The sequence below is a fragment of the Rhinoderma darwinii genome, chromosome 13 (genome assembly GCF_050947455.1).
Source record: "Rhinoderma darwinii isolate aRhiDar2 chromosome 13, aRhiDar2.hap1, whole genome shotgun sequence".
NCBI lineage: Eukaryota > Metazoa > Chordata > Amphibia > Anura > Rhinodermatidae > Rhinoderma > Rhinoderma darwinii.
In genome coordinates this window covers 40,100,278-40,118,921 of record NC_134699.1, presented here as the reverse complement: position 1 = coordinate 40,118,921, position 18,644 = coordinate 40,100,278, and the positions used below count along the sequence as shown (strand labels likewise).

At 43.9% G+C, this 18,644-nt stretch overlaps 1 protein-coding gene across 1 annotated transcript in view; it reads left to right on the top strand.

Annotated features, from left to right (window-relative positions):
* The window catches only part of GHRH (growth hormone releasing hormone), a 23,408-nt gene extending 4,764 nt beyond the window's left edge, over positions 1-18,644 (top strand). Inside the window, exons 2-6 of the mRNA XM_075845378.1 lie at positions 5,418-5,498; positions 15,348-15,467; positions 15,562-15,666; positions 15,748-15,837; positions 18,421-18,644. Of these exons, the coding sequence (XP_075701493.1) occupies positions 5,418-5,498; positions 15,348-15,467; positions 15,562-15,666; positions 15,748-15,837; positions 18,421-18,457 (433 nt within the window). The 3' untranslated portion in view covers positions 18,458-18,644. The remainder of the gene's footprint in view (positions 1-5,417; positions 5,499-15,347; positions 15,468-15,561; positions 15,667-15,747; positions 15,838-18,420) is intronic.

The following is an 18,644-nucleotide window of genomic DNA, read 5'->3' as shown; positions in this document are numbered from 1 at the left end:
GCCTATCGCGGCCTGGTCTGTCGGAGTTAGCTCCGCCCCCTGTCCTTTATTACCTGCCCTGTTCTCTCCCTCAGTGCTTGTAATTCTTTTGGATTCCTGGCCCCACTGCTGCTTGCTCCAGCCTGCTTCTGCCGTGCTTCTGCCTTGCTGCAGTTCTGCTTGACCTGCTTTGCTTTGCTTTGATTTTATTAATGAAATCCTGAGAGAGTACCTGGGTAATTTTCTTGTTGTGTACCTTGATGACATACTGGTGTTTTCCAAGGACTGGTCCTCCCACGTGGAGCATGTCAGGAAGGTGCTCCAGGTCCTTCGGGAGAATAATCTGTTTGCTAAGACTGAAAAATGTGTCTTTGGGGTACAGGAGATACCATTTTTAGGGCAAATCCTCACTCCTCATGAATTCCGCATGGACCCTGCCAAGGTTCAGGCTGTGGCGGAATGGGTCCAACCTGCCTCCCTTAAGGCGTTACAGTGTTTTTTAGGGTTCGCCAACTATTACAGGAGATTTATTGCCAACTTCTCGGTCGTCGCTAAGCCTCTTACGGACCTTACCCGCAAGGGTGCTGATGTCCTCCATTGGCCCCCTGAGGCCGTCCAGGCCTTTGAGACCCTCAAGAAGTGCTTTATCTCGGCCCCCGTGCTGATTCAGCCCAACCAAGAGGAGCCATTTATTGTGGAGGTTGACGCTTCCGAGGTGGGAGTGGGGGCCGTCTTGTCCCAGGGTACCAGCTCCCTCACCCATCTCCGCCCCTGTGCTTACTTCTCTAGGAAGTTTTCGCCCACGGAGAGTAACTATGATATTGGCAACCGCGAACTTCTAGCCATTAAATGGGCTTTTGAGGAGTGGCGGCACTTCCTGGAGGGGGCCAGACACCAGGTAACGGTCCTTACGGATCACAAGAATCTGGTTTTCCTAGAATCGGCCCGGAGGCTTAATCCTAGACAAGCTCGGTGGGCACTATTCTTTACCAGATTTAATTTCTTGGTTAGGGCTGGGTCCAAGAATATTAAGGCTGATGCTCTGTCACGTAGTTTCATGGCCAATCCTCCTTCTGAGAAGGATCCTGCTTGTATTTTACCCCCTGGTATAATCGTCTCTGCCACGGATTCTGATTTAGCTTCTGATATCGCGGCTGATCAGGGTGCAGCTCCCGGGAACGTCCCTGGGGACAAACTGTTTGTTCCCCTGCAATACCGGCTGAGGGTACTCAGGGAAAACCATGACTCCGCTCTATCTGGTCATCCTGGCATCTTGGGCACCAAACACCTCATTACCAGAAACTATTGGTGGCCTGGGTTGCCTAAAGACGTTAGGGCTTACGTCGCCGCTTGTGAGGTTTGCGCTAGGTCCAAAACCCCTAGGTCCCGACCTGCGGGCCTACTACGTTCCTTGCCCATTCCCCAGAGACCTTGGACCCATATCTCCATGGATTTTATCACCGATTTGCCTCCATCTCAGGGCAAGTCGGTGGTGTGGGTGGTTGTCGACCGCTTCAGCAAGATGTGCCACTTTGTGCCCCTTAAGAAGCTACCTAACGCCAAGACGTTAGCTTCTTTGTTTGTGAAACACATCCTGCGTCTCCATGGGGCCCCAGTCAATATCGTTTCTGACAGAGGGGTACAATTTTGTTTCCTTATTTTGGAGAGCTTTTTGTAAAAAGTTGGAGATTGATCTGTCCTTCTCCTCCGCCTTCCATCCCGAAACTAATGGCCAAACGGAAAGGACCAACCAATCCCTGGAACAATATTTAAGGTGTTTCATCTCTGACTGTCAATTCGATTGGGTCTCATTCCTTCCCCTTGCTGAATTTTCCTTGAATAACCGGGTCAGTAACTCGTCAGGGGTCTCCCCGTTTTTCTGTAATTTCGGGGTTTAACCCAAGATTCTCCTCCGTCTCCCCTGGTTGTTCCAATAATCCTGAGGTAGAGGATGTTCATCGGGAACTGTGCACTGTCTGGGCCCAGGTTCAGAAGAACCTAGAGGCGTCCCAGAGCGCACAACAGATTCAGGCGGATAGTAGACGTTCTGCTAACCCCCGGTTTGTCGTCGGGGATTTGGTCTGGTTGTCGTCCAGGAACTTGCGCCTTAAGGTCCCGTCCAGGAAGTTTGCTCCCCGATTTATTGGACCTTATAAGATCATTGAAGTCCTCAACCCTGTATCCTTCCGTCTGGAGCTCCCCCCATCATTTCGCATACATGACGTCTTCCATGCCTCCCTCCTTAAACGCTGCTCCCCGTCCTGGTCCCCCTCGAGGATACCTCCTGTTCCCGTTCTCACCCCTGAGGGGGTGGAATTCGAGGTGGCCAAGATTATGGACAGTAGGATGGTCCAGGGCTCCCTCCAGTACCTGGTCCATTGGAGAGGATACGGGCCGGAGGAGAGGACTTGGGTACCTGCCCGTGATGTTCACGCTGGGGTATTGATCAGGAGGTTCCACCTTCTCTTCCCCACTAAACCGGGTCCCCTTAGTAAGGGTCCGGTGGCCCCTCATAAAAGGGGGAGTACTGTTAGGGATCTGCCAGGTACTTCATCTAGGTATACTCCTGGGATTAATCAATCCACACCTGAGGCCAGACCTGTTCGACTGACACCATCTCCCACCAACCAGGGTGGCAGGCTCAGGAGTGGGAGAGCCTATCGCGGCCTGGTCTGTCGGAGTTAGCTCCGCCCCCTGTCCTTTATTACCTGCCCTGTTCTCTCCCTCAGTGCTTGTAATTCTTTTGGATTCCTGGCCCCACTGCTGCTTGCTCCAGCCTACTTCTGCCGTGCTTCTGCCTTGCTGCAGTTCTGCTTGACCTGCTTTGCTTTGCCCCTGGCTTGCTTCTGTCTCCTTGCCCGCTTGGGTGTACTCACTTCGTCCTGGTCCTGACTGTCCGTTCGCCGCTCCGTTTCCTCGTGGCGTTCCGTGGCTACTGCCCCTTCCCTTGCATGTTCCCTGTTTGTTTTCCTGTGCACTTAGACAGCGTAGGGACCGCCGCCCAGTTGTACCTCGTCGCCTAGGGCGAGTCGTTGCAAGTAGGCAGGGACAGGGCGGTGGGTAGATTAGGGCTCACTTTCCCTTCACCTCCTTCCGGCCATTACAGTACCTCTGTCCCTTTATTCTCCATTATCGGCAGGGTCGCAGAAGTAGACCCCCACCGATCATAATGTTATGACATATCCCAGGGATTTGCTCTCGTATATTAATACTTTATTGCACTGTTGTAATATTGCTAACCCCCTGCTTGCCCAACTACAATTCTGTTCTCCAACTCAACCACCGTTGGCAACTAGACGACTACATTTTTGTCCTGTTGCCATTTCATACCACTTTCTATGGCAAGTGTTATTTTGCCTTGATCTCTGCCCATTTAACCAGTTAATTCCTAGAGAACCACCTCCCACATTAAGCCTGGGATCAGCAAAGTACCAAGTCCTAAGTTGGGAGAAAAGGGGGTCCTTCAGGTGAATTGTGAAATCTATTTCGGTTCTTTCTCCGAGGACATTATGTCACAGTTCTATATATCAGTGCCGTAGTGTTGTCTCGAAGTCTACAGTCGCATAAATAATAGGTGCGCACTTTCCTATTGACACTAAAAATCGAGCCTGCCCTGTTGGGAGGTTTGAAGTTGTTTTAAGAACTACGAGGACAGTTTTTATACTTGTTGACCGTGTTTAATTATTTTTTTCAGAAATGATATTTTTGCTTATATTTACTGTTGATTTGTTAATACAAATATATCTTACTGTGTCTTCATAAGCCAACAACCTACTCTAAAGTACTGTACAGTAAGCGTGCTGCCTTTCCATACATTGAAAATAAATGCATTGTGTTTAGAGTAAGGGTATGTGCACACACACTAATTACGTCCGGAATTGACGGACGTATTTCGGCCGCAAGTAGTGGACCGAACACAGTGCAGGGAGCCGGGCTCCTAGCATCATACTTATGTACGATGCTAGGAGTCCCTGCCTCTCCGTGGAACTACTGTCCCGTACTGAAAACATGATTACAGTACGGGACAGTTGTCCTGCAGAGAGGCAGGGACTCCTAGCATCGTATATAACTATGATGCTAGGAGCCCGGCTCCCTGCACTGTGTTCGGTCCGGGACTTGCTGCCGAAATACGTCCGTCAATTACGGACGTAATTAGTGTGTGTGCACATACCCTAATACTAAATATCTCTCCGCATATCTCGGCTGTGGATAAATGTAAGTGCGTTGTCTTTTACAATGACAAATCTATACTTACGTAATGTGCAAAGAAACGGGGAAACAGTATTTTCACCTTGATCGTGAATGTAATGTATGATATAATGATGATGAGATTCTGTTAGTGGGTATTGATCACAATGAGCTGTTTCATCACCTTTCACTTTCACGTCACATATGACTGAGGTTTGTGCAAAAGGATAATAACCCTATAGACGCCACCCCCCAACCCCCTCTGCTTGAGCTCCCTCTTCCAAGCACCCCATTCTCCTCCTACCAGGGGACTCCAGGTATATAAAAATGTGGTTTTAACTTGGATTTAAGCAAGCACATCTGCTGCCACATATTTCTGGTGCGGTGAATAACTAAGCTGCCTAAGTACCCAGAAAAGAAGAAGAGAGAAGATCACTGCTGCTAAGAATGTAAGTAACTACAACACTTGTATCTATCACTTATATGTAATCCTGATACTTGCATGATCATGTAGTTTTGGAAACCTGTCAATAGTGATTGAATATTTGTAGCTCATCCTCACAATCCATGGCATAGATCACTTCCCTAAATTGGGGGATAACAGCTCACCGACCCATTGACAGATTGACAATGAACTGACTTGACTGAAGATATCCTGACAATATATGTACCTGTTGAGCCACGCGTAATCGAATGTTCATCATATCTCCCTTTGTTCTACAGTTGTTCCCTGTTAAGAGCCATTTCAGGAACGGCTGACTGTGGTGCGCTTTAGTAGGATTATTGAAAGGAAATCCCCAAAAATTGTCTGTCCTTATAAATACTACTTTCTCACATATCTCCAGACTTGAGACCTTCCGGAGATATTTATATGTCTGAAGGATATGTGTAAATGCACTTTTGTAAGCCGATGATTTCAGTTTTTGTATAGATATTTCTGTGCAACTATCCAGGAAAATAAAAAATGCACGTGATATTAAATGCAGGATTCAGTGTACAGCGAACATTTATAGTTACAGATGAGATGCTTAGTGTTCAGATATGAATGATGGCAAAACAAGGGTTAAAAACAGTAATATTTGTAAGACGGTTACTGTTGGCTATGGCATTCCGCTTTATCTCCCCCCCCCCCATTCCAAGAACGTATTCTGCGAGTGATATCAACAAGATGGGTTAGTCACTATAGATTGGAGCTTTTACAATTATTTTTCAATGTGTTTGAGAATCTCCCACATGCTTTTGTTTCTCAGGGTGATGCAGAGATTCCTTTATCTTGTCTTGCTGCAATTTGGGTTGTACGTTCATTGCTATTTGATGCATCCAAGCCACAGGTAGGTAATTACCCGTCACTAAATATCACTGGCGTGACTTTCTCAAATTGAATATTCCTCCTTCTCAACTTTGCATCTCCTCAGTAAGTTTATATTCTATATTGTGAGCTGCAGCCACATATACGCAATCATACAGTTATGTGATAAAGGATAATAATACTATTAGATGTCGACTAACATCTAGATCAATGATACTATATCCAGGAGTTAAAACACAAATACAATTTGTATTTTGGGCTATATTCACACGACAGTGAACAAAAAAAAACCTGTCCCAAACTGTCTGTTTTTCAAGGACATTTCCACACGGATGGCTTTCTAAAAAACGCCCGTTAAAAAAAACGGGTTTAAAGACTTGTATGGGGGCCGTCGGCCCATGAAAACGTCCAAAATAGAACATGTTCTATTTTTTGACACCCATTCATGGTATGTTAAAAAAAAAAAAAAAAAGACAGACGTGTGAATATGTGAGGTGGAATAAGGGGTCTTGTTGACTTATGGCAAATTGTTAATTAAACGGGTTGTCCAGGCAGGGAGTGGTTTTTCATACTGATGACCTTTCTACAGGATAGTTCATCAGTATCAGGGCCAGCCTTAGGTTGGATGGCGCCCTGTGCGAGACTCTCTATTGCCGCCCTCCACAAACCAAAAATTAACTACATATATAGACACGCACATACTGGGACATATATATTGTACATACATAAAGGAAGATATTTAGACAAAACAGGCAAATATATATATATATACACATACTGGAATATATGCATACATAAAGGTAAATATATAGACATACAGACACATATATACAGACACACACAAACCGACACATAAATACACAGACAGGAACATATACAAATACATAAAAGGCACATTTATAGATATACAGGCATATAAATACAAACAAAGAAACACATTCACATACAGACCCATATATACCCACACGGGCACATATATACACAGTGCAGATAATGTAGTAGATGTTACCTGCAATCCTATGTCACACCACAGATAACACAGTGATAACTCTATGAGTAAAGATAATATAGTAGATGTTACCTGCAGTCCTATGTAACTCCACAGATAACTGTGATAACTCTCGGAGTACAGATAATGTAGTAGATGTTACTTGCAGTCCTATGTCACACCACAGATAACATAGCGATAACATAGTGATAACATAGTGATAACTCTCTGAGTAAAGATAATATAGTAGATGTTACCTGCAGTCCTATGTAACACCACAGATAATACAGTGATAACTCTCTGAGTACAGATAATGTAGTAGATGTTACCTGCAGTCCTATGTAACACCACAGATAACACACAGTAATAACTCTCTGAGTACAGATAAGGCTTCGTTCACATCTGCGCTAGGGCTCCGTTCTTTGGGAACGGAGCCCTGTTTCCGTTTCCATCAAAATTGATTTCAATGGTGATGGATCCAGTGCCAATGGTTACCGTTTGTCTCCGTTGTGCAAGGGTTCTGTCGTTTTGGTGGAATCAATAGCGTAATTGATTATGTAACATCAAAGATAACGCACTATAATAACCATACCCGAACAGGCACATATAAACACACACGTATAAACATAAAAACACACAAACTGGAGATACACTTTAGAAAAATATTATTTACATGAATTAATTGCCACGGCGCACGCCAGGTGGGGGAATATGGAGCGGACTCACGGGCTGAGTCCGCTCCATAGAGCGAGTGTGTCGGCTGTGTGTTACAGCCGACACTTCCGGGTTACGAGCGGGATCGCGCTTTAGCGCGATCCCGCTTGTTTAACCCGGTAAATGCCGCGTTCAATAGAGATCGCGGCATTTAAATTACTAAAAACAGGGGGGCGACCCCCTGTAACGTCTCAACGGCTCCCCCGCGGCGAGATCGGGGGGAGCCGTTGGTTCACACGGGTGCCTGGGGGTCTGACGAAGTTCCCCAGGTCCGCCATCTTGGTACTCCTATGAAGCTCTGCCTCCGGCAGGGCTTCATAGGAGACTGTCAGAATCACGATATACTGCAATACATTAGTATTGCAGTATATCGTGCAAGCGATCTAACGATCGCTGGTTGAATTCCCCTAGGGGGACTAATAAAAACTGTAAAAATTAGTTAAATAAAGTTGTTTTTTTTGTGTAAAAAAAATAAATATATTAAAAGTTCAAAAAACCCCCCTTTTCCCATTTCCCCCCTAGAGCATAGTAAAAAATTAAATAAATAAACATAATTGGTATCGCAGCGTCCGTAAAAGTCTGAACTATCACAATATATCATTATTTAACCCGCACGGTGAACGCCGTAAAAAAAAAAAAATTGTAAACGCCAGAATCTCTAATTTTTGGTCACCTAATCTCCCACAAAAAATTTAATAAAAAGTGATCAAACCGTCACATTTACACAAAAATGGTATTATTAAAAACTACAGCTTATCCCGCAAAAAATAAGCCCTCATACCACTTAATCGACTAAAAAATAAAGAAGTTACGGCTCTCGGAATTTGGCGAAACAAAATAAATTTTCTTTTTTACACTTAGGTTTTTACTTGTAAAAGTAGTAAAACATAGAAAAACCTACACATATTTGGTATTGGCGTAATCGTATTGACCCATAGAATAAAATGAATATGTTGTTTTAATTGTACAGTGAATTCCGTAAAAATGGCGCGCAAAAAACCATGGCGGAATCACTGTTTTTTTCATTTTCTACCCCACAAATAATTTTTTTCCCGTTTCGTAGTACATTATACGGCAAAATAAATGGTGCTACGAAAAACGTCAACTTGTCCCGCAAAAATCAAGCCCTCATAGTACTATATCGACGGAAAAATAAAGGCGTTATGGCCTTTGGAAGGTGGGGAGGGAAAAACGAAAATGAAAATCTGAAAAAGGGCTGCGGCGTGAAAGGGTTAAAGTTTTATAGATCACCATATATGAAAATGTTGTGTAGCAGCATAGTATGTAGGGGGCAGCATAGTATATAAGGGGCTTTAATACTGAACACTGACTTACAAAGGGACATATACTGGTCCTTCTCAATTAATTAGAATATCGTCAAAAAGTTAATTTATTTCAGTAATTCAATTCAACAAGTGAAACCCATATATTATATAGATTCATTACACACAGAGTGATCTATTTCCAGCACTTTTTTCTTTTAATGTTGATAATTATGGTACCAGTTAATGAAAAAACAAAATTTAGTCTCTCAGAAAATTAGAATATTATATAAGCCCAATTTCAAAAATGATTTTTAAAACCGAAATGTTGTCCTACTGAAAAGTATGTACAGTATATGCCCTCAATACTTGTTCGGGGCTCATTTTGCATAAATTACTTCACCAATGCGGCGTGGCATGGAGGAGATCAGCCTGTGGCACTGCTGAGGTGTTATCAATGCGGCGTGGCATGGAGGAGATCAGCCTGTGGCACTGCTGAGGTGTTATCAATGCGGCGTGGCATGGAGGCGATCAGCCTGTGGCACTGCTGAGGTGTTATCAATGCGGCGTGGCATGGAGGGGATCAGCCTGTGGCACTGCTGAGGTGTTATCAATGCGGCGTGGCATGGAGGCGATCAGCCTGTGGCACTGCTGAGGTGTTATAAATGCGGCGTGGCATGGAGGCGATCAGCCTGTGGCACTGCTGAGGTGTTATCAATGCGGCGTGGCATGGAGGTGATCAGCCTGTGGCCCTGCTGAGGTGTTATGGAAGCCCAGGTTGCTTTGATAGCGGCCTTCAGCTCGTCTGCATTGTTGGGTCTGGTGTCTCATCTTCTTCTTGACAATACCCTATAGATTCTCTATTGGGTTTAGGTCAGGGGAGTTTGCTGGCCAAGCAAGCACAGTTATACTGCGGTTATTAAACCAGGTATTGGTACTTTTGGCAGTGTGGGCAAGTGCCAAGTCCTGCTGGAAAATGAAATCAGCATCTCCATAAAGCTTGTTAGCAGAGGGAAGCATGAAGTGCTCGAAAATTTCCTGGTGAACGGCTGCACTGACTCTGGACTTGATATAACACCAGTAGATGACATGGCCCCCAAACCATCACTGGACCGCAATAAAACTGGGATTGATGCCTCTCCACTCTTCCTCCAGACTCTGGGACCTTGATTTCCAAATGAAATGCAAAATGCAAAATTTACTTTCATCTGAAAACAGGACTTTGGACCAACGAGCAACAGACCAGTAATTTTTCTCATTAGCCCAGGTAAGACGCTTCTGACGTTATCTCTGGGTCATGAGCGGCTTGACACAAGGAATACGATAGTTCTAGCCCATGTCCTGGATACGTCTGTGTGTGGTGGTGTTAGGGATCTGCCAGGTACTACATCTAGGTATACTCCTGGGATTAATCAATCCACACCTGAGGCCAGACCTGTTCGACTGACACCATCTCCCACCAACCAGGGTGGCAGGCTCAGGAGTGGGAGAGCCTATCGCGGCCTGGTCAGTCGGAGTTAGCTCCGCCCCCTGTCCTTTATTACCTGCTGTGTTCTCCTCCTCAGTGCTTGTAATTCTTTTGGATTCCTGGCCCCACTGCTGCTTGCTCCAGCCTGCTTCTGCCGTGCTTCTGCCTTGCTGCTGTTCTGCTTAACCCGCTTTGCTTTGCCTCCGGCTTGCTTCCTCCTCCGTGCTCACTTGGGTATACTCCACTTCATCCTGGTCCTGACAACTCATTCACCGCTCCGTTTCCTCGTGGCGTTCCGTGGGCTACTGCCCCTTCCCTTGCGTGTTCCCTGTTTGTTCTCCCGTGCACTTAGACAGCGTAGGGACCGCCGCCCAGTTGTACCCCGTCGCCTAGGGCGGGTCGTTGCAAGTAGGCAGGGACAGGGCGGTGGGTAGATTAGGGCTCACTTTCCCTTCACCTCCTTCCTGCCATTACAGGTGGCTCTTGAAGCACTGACTCCAGCCGCAGTCCACTCCTTGTGAATCTCCCCCAGATTCTTGAATGGCCTTTTCTTGACAATCCTTTCATCGCTGTGGTTATCCCTGTTGCTTGTGCACCTTTTTCTACCACACTTTTTCCTTCCTCTCAACTTTCCATTAATATGCTTGGATACAGCACTCCACAGAGCGCAGCTTCTTTAGCAATGTCCTATTGTGGCTAACCCTCCTTGTGGAGGGTGTCAATGACTATATTCTGGACAACTGTCAAGTCAGCAGTCTTCCCCATGATTGTGTAGCCTACTGAGCCAGACTGTAGGACCATTTAAAGGCTTAGGAAACCTTTTCAGGTGTTTTGTGTTGATTAGCTGATTAGAGTGTGATTGAGCTTTTACCCAATATTTTAATTTTCTGGGAGACTACATTTTGGGTTTTCATTAACTGTTAACCATAATCTTCAACATTAAAATAAAAAAATGCTGTAAATAGATCACTCTGTGTGCAATGAATCTATATAATATGAGTTTAACTTTTTGAATTCAATTACTGAAATAAATTAACTTTTTGATGATAATCTAATTAATTGAGAAGGACCTGTATACACAAGCAGACACATATATAGACACACAGAAACATATACACACACACACACACACACACACACACACACACACACACACACACACACACACACACACACACTGGAACATATACACATACAAACACAGACTTATATACACACACATAGGCACTTACCATCTCTCCTTGCTGACAGTCTCACAGATTTCTTGCAGGAGCGGGCTGTGGGTGGAGCTTCCTACTCTCGTCTGCCTCTTCTCTTGTTTACTCCGTGTGTGTAAGAGCAGAAGCAGAGCTCAGTGGCGCCATCTACATGCTGGGAGGATGCAGCGTCCTATGCACTTGCACAGGTCGCACACATCTAAGGCTGGCCCTGATGAGTATATGATAGTGGGGTCCGACACCCAGACTCTGCACGATCAGCTGTTCCGTCTGTCTCCGGCATCGGAAGTTATACAGTGGTCGGGAGCAGACGCCTCCGACCACTGTGTAGTGGCCGTGCTGCAACACTGCAGCTCTGTTCCTATTCTATTGAATAGGAGCAGAGCTGCAGTAATTCAGCACGGTCGCTATACATTGTATGGTGCCATCTGCTCTCGGCACTGACCACTGCACAACTTTCAGTGCCGGAGGCAGCCGGAACAGCTGATCTGTGCAGGGTCCGGGTGCCGGACCCCACCAATCATATACTGATGACCTATTCTGTGGATAGGTCATCAGTATGAAAAACCGCCCCCTGCCTGAACAACCCGTTTAATTCACAATTAATTTAGCCCAAACCACTCACAGGGTAAAAAATTAAATAAGTTTTGTGGTGTCACTGAAGTCACTACTGAGCTTTACTATCCACAACCCTTGTTTTTCAACTGGTTAAAAGAAAAACAATGGCTGGTAACTTTATAGGCTATAAAGCTGTATGAAGAATCTGGTCCGTGACATTATCAACAGCTCCCTGATATACTACCATTAATACTACCATCCTGACAATGAATAGACATTACCACCACTATGTGCTGTGTAAATGAATGGGGAGAAGTGTATGACGCTGATTGGTCACTGATTGGTCAGCGTCATACACTTCTCTCCACAACGCCCACTTGGTCAAAAAGTAAAACACGCCCAAAAGCTAAAATAGGTCATAACTCCGTCAAAAATGATAGTTTTTCTAAATAAAAACCACTGTTGTAATCTACATTACAGCGCCGATCACATCATGTACAATATAGGCCACTTATAATGTGGTGACAGAGCCTCTTTAAAAACGCACACTACTGCCACCTTCTGTTTTCTTACTGAACCTGTTGGGATTACATGGACATTTCTTTTTTGGCACTCAGGTAGGCAAAGATTGCCAATGGTTCTCCCACCTTTGCCAGTATAGGATTCAGTGGTTAAAGCAATCGATCTTACTTATGCAGCACACCTGCAAACAGGAGCCTCACTCCACTCCTTTTTAAAACAAAGTCCAGGTCATGCACCTTCTTATAGGGCTAAGATAACATCAAGACATACTATACTCAAGATGCAAGTATTTCAAATAAACACTATTAGGTCACTTTATTATTTTCTTTGTTTTCTTAATGCTTTTTCATATGGTTTTTCCCCTAATAGCTGAGAACGCTGAGCTCTCCTTCTCACACATACTCACCTCGCGTGACGTTTCAGGAGACTCTGCCCCCTTACTCATGCTTATGCAATTTGAAATACTTGCATCGTCGGTGTGTCTTGATATTATCTTAGACTTGTAAGAAGGTGATGGCCAGTGCATGGGGGGCCAAGGCATGACAAGATCATCTTCAGCCTGCCTGAGGTCGAATAAGCAAAAAATAAGCAAAAATTCTTCTATTGCCTCAATGAGGCATTACAGAGTAGTAAAAATTGGGGAGTGACTGTAGCACAGAAAATAATTGTTTCATTTTGCCTGGAGTGTATCTAAAGTAAACATTCACAATGTTCTATATAATAAAATATTGAAGACGTATTCCAGTATCAAATGTTATGTGTACAATGAAAAGCTTTACAATTATCTAATATACTTTTTGTTATGATTCCTAACTGTTTTCAAGATCTCTGCTTGCACACAGATGCTTGGCTCGTTGCAAGCTCTGATACACAATCTGTAAGGCTATGTTCACACGCTTAACAAAAAACGGCTGTAAAATACAGACCTGTTTTCAAGCAATTACAGCCTCGGATTTTCAGCTGTTTTTTAAGCATCAATGTTTTTTTGATGCGTTTTTTACGGACGTTTTTGGAGCTGTTTTTCTATTGAGACAATGAAAAACGGCTCCAAAAACGGCTCAAGAAGTGACATGCACTTCTTTTTTTTCATGGCGGTTTTTTACGTGCCGTTTTTAAAAACGGCGCATAAAAAAGGCCCAGTGGGAACGGAAAGCTGTTTTTCCTATTGAAATCAATGGGCAGATGTTTGGAGGTGTTCAGCGTTTACGGCCCGAAAAATTGCTAGAAATAGGTCGTGTGAACATTCCCTAACTGTGAATATGGACAGATTTTTATCCACAGGAAGTAAACAATGAAGGGTCCTATTGAATAATAGCAAGCAGAGATCATGATGATGAGGAATGAATACAGAAGGTATACTGAAATATTGTATAACTTTTTATTATACAAAAAATAACATTTATCTGTTGAAACCGGACAACTCCTTTAACCCCTTAGTGACCAGCCTATTTTAGGCCTTAATGACCATGCTATTTTTTGGCGTTTTTCAATCGTCTCATTCAAAGAGCTCTAACTTTTTTATTCATAGAAAACACCAATTTTTTATTTATTTTTTTACGGCGTTCACCGTGCGGGTTAAATAATGTAATAACTTTATAGTTGGGGTCGTTACGGACGCGGCAATACCACATATGTGTAACTTTTATAAGTTTTGTTTTTTTTAATAATAAAGCATTTTGTAAGGGGAAAAGGTGGGTTTTTCATTTTTTTTCACTTATTTTTTTAAAATTAACTTTGTTAAACTTTTTTTTACTAGTCCCACTAGAGGATTTCACTATGTGATCGTCTGATCACTTTTATAATACACTGCAATACTTCTGTATTGCAGTGTATTGCTTACCTGTCCGTGTAAAACGGACAGGCATCTTCTAGGATAGGATAGGTCATCAGTGTATGATCGGTGGGGGTCCGACACCAAGACCCCGCACCGATCAGCTGCTCCGGTTGCCTTCGGGCGCCGGATGTTATGCAGTGTATGCAGAGTTCGGAGCCAGAAGCAGATGGACACTGCAGCTCTGCTCCTATTCACTTGAATATTCTGGACCAGAGCCATCTGCTTCCGACATGGACAACCGGTGCCTGGAGGCACCCGGAACAGCTGATCCGAGTGGGTCCGGGTGTCGGACACCCCACCGATCATACACTGATGACCTATCATGTGGATAGGTCATCAGTTGTCCATGCTCGGACAACCCCTTTAAGTATTAGAAGAAATTGATATTGCATTTTGTCTCACTTTTCCATATATGCATACACATTAGTAGATAAATAATAGTGTTATTTTTGTGAGTGAATATCCATTCTTATGTGTTTGTACAATGGTGCTAAATAAATAAAGGGTAATGATATCAGAACATCCCTACCCCGTGAAATGCCTCAGTATAACAACAACGTCAGAATACATGACGTACTGTAAGGGTGAAATTGAGATTATTGTACGGCATTTGTAAAACTCTTGTCTTTGATGACACTGTGAGCTAAGTGCATTCCCCTGATACAGGTCATGGTGTCCTCTCCTGGTTCCTCTATCTTTTCTGACCACTGTCTATTCCTTTCATCATCTGCATTGAACTGCGGAAAGGGGAGCCCAATCAAATATTATTATGTGAAGCTATAGAAAGTTACCCATCATATCCCCGAACTCAACGTGCAGCAATGATAGAAAATATAGCAGCGGCTTATCCATGGCAATAGGTGAAGGTACCCCTGTTGTGAGAGGTGGCAGTACAAGCACTCTGATGCATTAGTAATATAGGAACTAGGACCTCCATCATCTGTCCTTTTATCTCCACTATGAAGACTTCTCATTATGGTTTTCAGGATCTTAGGAGCTCCCCCTTCTCCACTGTGTGGCGGGAGGAAATAACAACCCCTATCATGCCGATAGAAGTTGCAATTTTTTAAGTCAATGAAGCTGATAATACGACCTTGCTATTATAATTCATCCATTGCGCACGCTTGTAGGACTCCTAGTACTCTACATGTATAAGAGGTGCAGATATTTGTATGGACTGTAATTCATTTCAGTAGATCAAAATGGTTAAAAAACAGTTTGAGTTACGTTTGCCTTAAACTGGCCACTCTTTCACCAATGACCTTTGTACACATGTACAACAATAACCCTTTTATGTTTGCTCTGCAGTTATGACCCTACCTCTAAATACAGCAGAAATGTAAATCTACCAGCTCCGGAGGAAGACCCCATACAAGACTGGTCACTTGATGAGGCACCGGAATTTGTTCGAGGGCTTTCAGAGAAAAGGTAAATGAATTGAGCCATTGACAAGGAACGCATTCACTACAGCTGTGTTGTGTTCTATAGGCATAATGTCTGCAGTTTGATGTCTTACCTATAGGATGGAGAGACACGTAGATGCTATATTCACTAACACCTACAGAAAATTCCTAGGACAAATTTCAGCCAGGCGATACCTGCAGAACATAATAGGAAAACGATTACGGTAAGTATAATAGAAGGCCTGGGTAAAATAAGATTAACTCTTAAATGTATAGGATTTCTAATTCCTTTTCTCTATATACAGACAGAATGACTTAGCAGTACTATATCCAAGTGATGGTGAGCTACGTGAACGGGATCTGAGGGATACACTTTCATCAGTGCTCATGAACCTGTACGTTTTTTGCATACTACTTTATTAGCTATAACTTCGTTATACATCACACTTTACAGACCGCACACAACACATCTACAAAGTATTCAGTACATGGCTCTTTCACTCTCGGAGATCAGCTGTAATCCCCGGGAAAAGCCACGTCTACGCACACATTTCTTCCGTGGCAGCCACTTCAGGAGAAATGTAGCATTACATGGCAGCAGTTCCAACAAATGGCGTCCATGTAATGCATAAACACACTGGATTTGCCAGAGCGGGAGCCCCCTCTATAACGTTTATGCGTGGATAGGGGTTGTCACCCTGCACCCGTTTTGATACATTTTCCTCTATGACTGACAAATTCTGCTGTACATTCTCTTGCTGTACTTGCTGCGTTCACATCTGCGTCGTGGCTTCCGTTCTAGTGTATCCGTCAGAGGACCACAGGAACAGAATTTAACGTTTACGTAAAAAAAAAAACTTTGATTTCAATGGGTTTTATTTTTGCATCAGTTGTGCTCAGTTAGGCTCCGTTCCATCAGGTTTCCGTTTTTTTTTTGACAGAAGAAATACCGTAGTTTGCAGTATTGTTTCGGCCGAAAAATGACGAAAACCTGACGGAAAGGAGCTTTCCGTTATTTTTTAACATTGAAGTCAATGGATGACGGATACAAACTGATATACCGTCCGTTTGTACCAGTTATGCATTACATTTAACGGATCCATTTTTTTTCTGCACATGCGCAGACTAAAAGTGAAAGCAAGAAAGATGCAAAGATAAAAACGGATCAGTTTAAAACAAAGTATAATTGATGATAAACTGACACAAACGGAAAGAAAAGAGACAGTTTTTTTTTTACTGATCCGGCAAACTGATCCGTCAAAAACAAACATATTTTACCTTCCGTTGCATTCAGTCTGGCATCAGTCAGTCTGTCTGTTTTTTTTATTTCAACGGATCCGCTAGAATGGATGCCACAACGCAGATGTGAACGAAGCCTAAATTAGTTTATTGTCATGGGGCCACAACTTAATTTAATAATAAAGTATGACTCCACATTATTATGGCTTTAGACCTTTTTTTGCAGGCTGTATGGAAGAGGCTGTTGTCTTTCTGCACACTGAAGAAAAGACGGCCACCTATATACACTGTTGCAGCTCTTTAACAATTAGGGTATGTTCACACGGCCTATTTACGGACGTAAATCGGGCGTTTTTGCCCCGAATTACGCCCGAAAATAGCGCCTCAATAGCGCTGACAAACATCTGCCCATTGAAAGCAATGGGCAGACGTTTGTCTGTTCACACGAGGCGTATATTTACGCGCCGCTGTCAAATGACGGCGCGTAAATAGACGCCCGCGTAGAAGAAGTGACCTGTCACTTCTTTGGCCGTAATTGGAGCCGCTATTCATTGACTCCAATGAATAGCAGCGCGAATTACGGCCGTAATTGACGCGGCGTTCAAGCGCCTGCACATGCCGGTACGGCTGAAATTACGGGGATGTTTTCAGGCTGAAACATCCCCGTAATTTCAGCCGTTACGGACCCCCGCCGTGTGAACATACCCTTAGTCTCCTTCTCTCTCTGTCAGCCTGGATTGCTGTGAGGGGAGAGTGAAGAAGGCAATAAGGCTATAGTCACTTGACAGTGAGAAAAATTGGCTGTTAAAAACGGATCAACGTTTGCCGTTTTGCATCAGTGTGTCTCCGTTTGCTATAATTTTTTTTCATGGCAGTTAAAAGAACGGATGAATTTTATTCGTCACGTTTTTTTTGTCCCAACCCCCTGAAAACACCACAGTGCCGATATAGATAGTGCCACAATGCCCCTGCAGATAATGCCACAATGCTAACTGTAGGTAGTGCCCATATAGATAGTGGCAGTGCCCACATAGATAGTGCCATAGTGCACACATAGTGTTACAGTGCCCACTTTAGATAGTGCCCACATATTACGTGCTAGTGCCCACATAGATAGTGTCACAGTGCCCATGTAGATAGTGCCACACACAGAGCACATGTAGATAGCACCACTGTGTCCCCTGTAGATTGTGCTTCAGTACCCATGTAGATAGTACCACACCACCACCCTGTAGATAGCGCCACACACACACCCTGTAGATGGCGCTATACCCCCCTGTAGATAGCACCACACACACACCCTGTAGATAGCAACACACCCCCCCTCCCGGTAGATAGCGGCACTGGGGCTTCCTCTAGAAGCGGAATCCCCGGCCAGAGCTTTGCCAACGCTTCTATACTAGCCACAGGGGCAGTAGCACTGAGGTTTCACTGGGGCGGTGTCTGTGTTGCCTGTATGAGGCTGTACTATCAGCGTCATACAGCTTCTCCCCTTCCATAACAGCGTGATCTCACGATAAAAGCTGAGATCACGCTGTGCAGGGAAGAGGAGAAGCTGTATGATGCTAATAGGACGGCGTCATATAGCCAACACTGACGCCGCCCCCAGTGAAACCTCAGCGTTACCTCCCCTGCGTAAATTTACTGCTTACAATTTGTTATCTGCTAAAAAACTACAATGTGAATTTTGTGAAAAATGTATAATAATTAGTCATTGTAACACATTATTATATCAACAGAAAAAACCCTGAATGGAGGGCAGATCAGCCATTATAGTCGTCAGTGTGAATTGTGTTCTTTGGACCCTAAGGCCCCTATTAAAAGACAACCTGATCATTAACGTGGCAGAATGAGATACAATGCTTGCCTGAAGAAAGTGTTATGTTTCCTTTGCAGCTCTCAATATCTTTTTTCCACTAAGTTGTGTTTCATGTGTAAATTTAATTATTTGTTAAATAAAAGA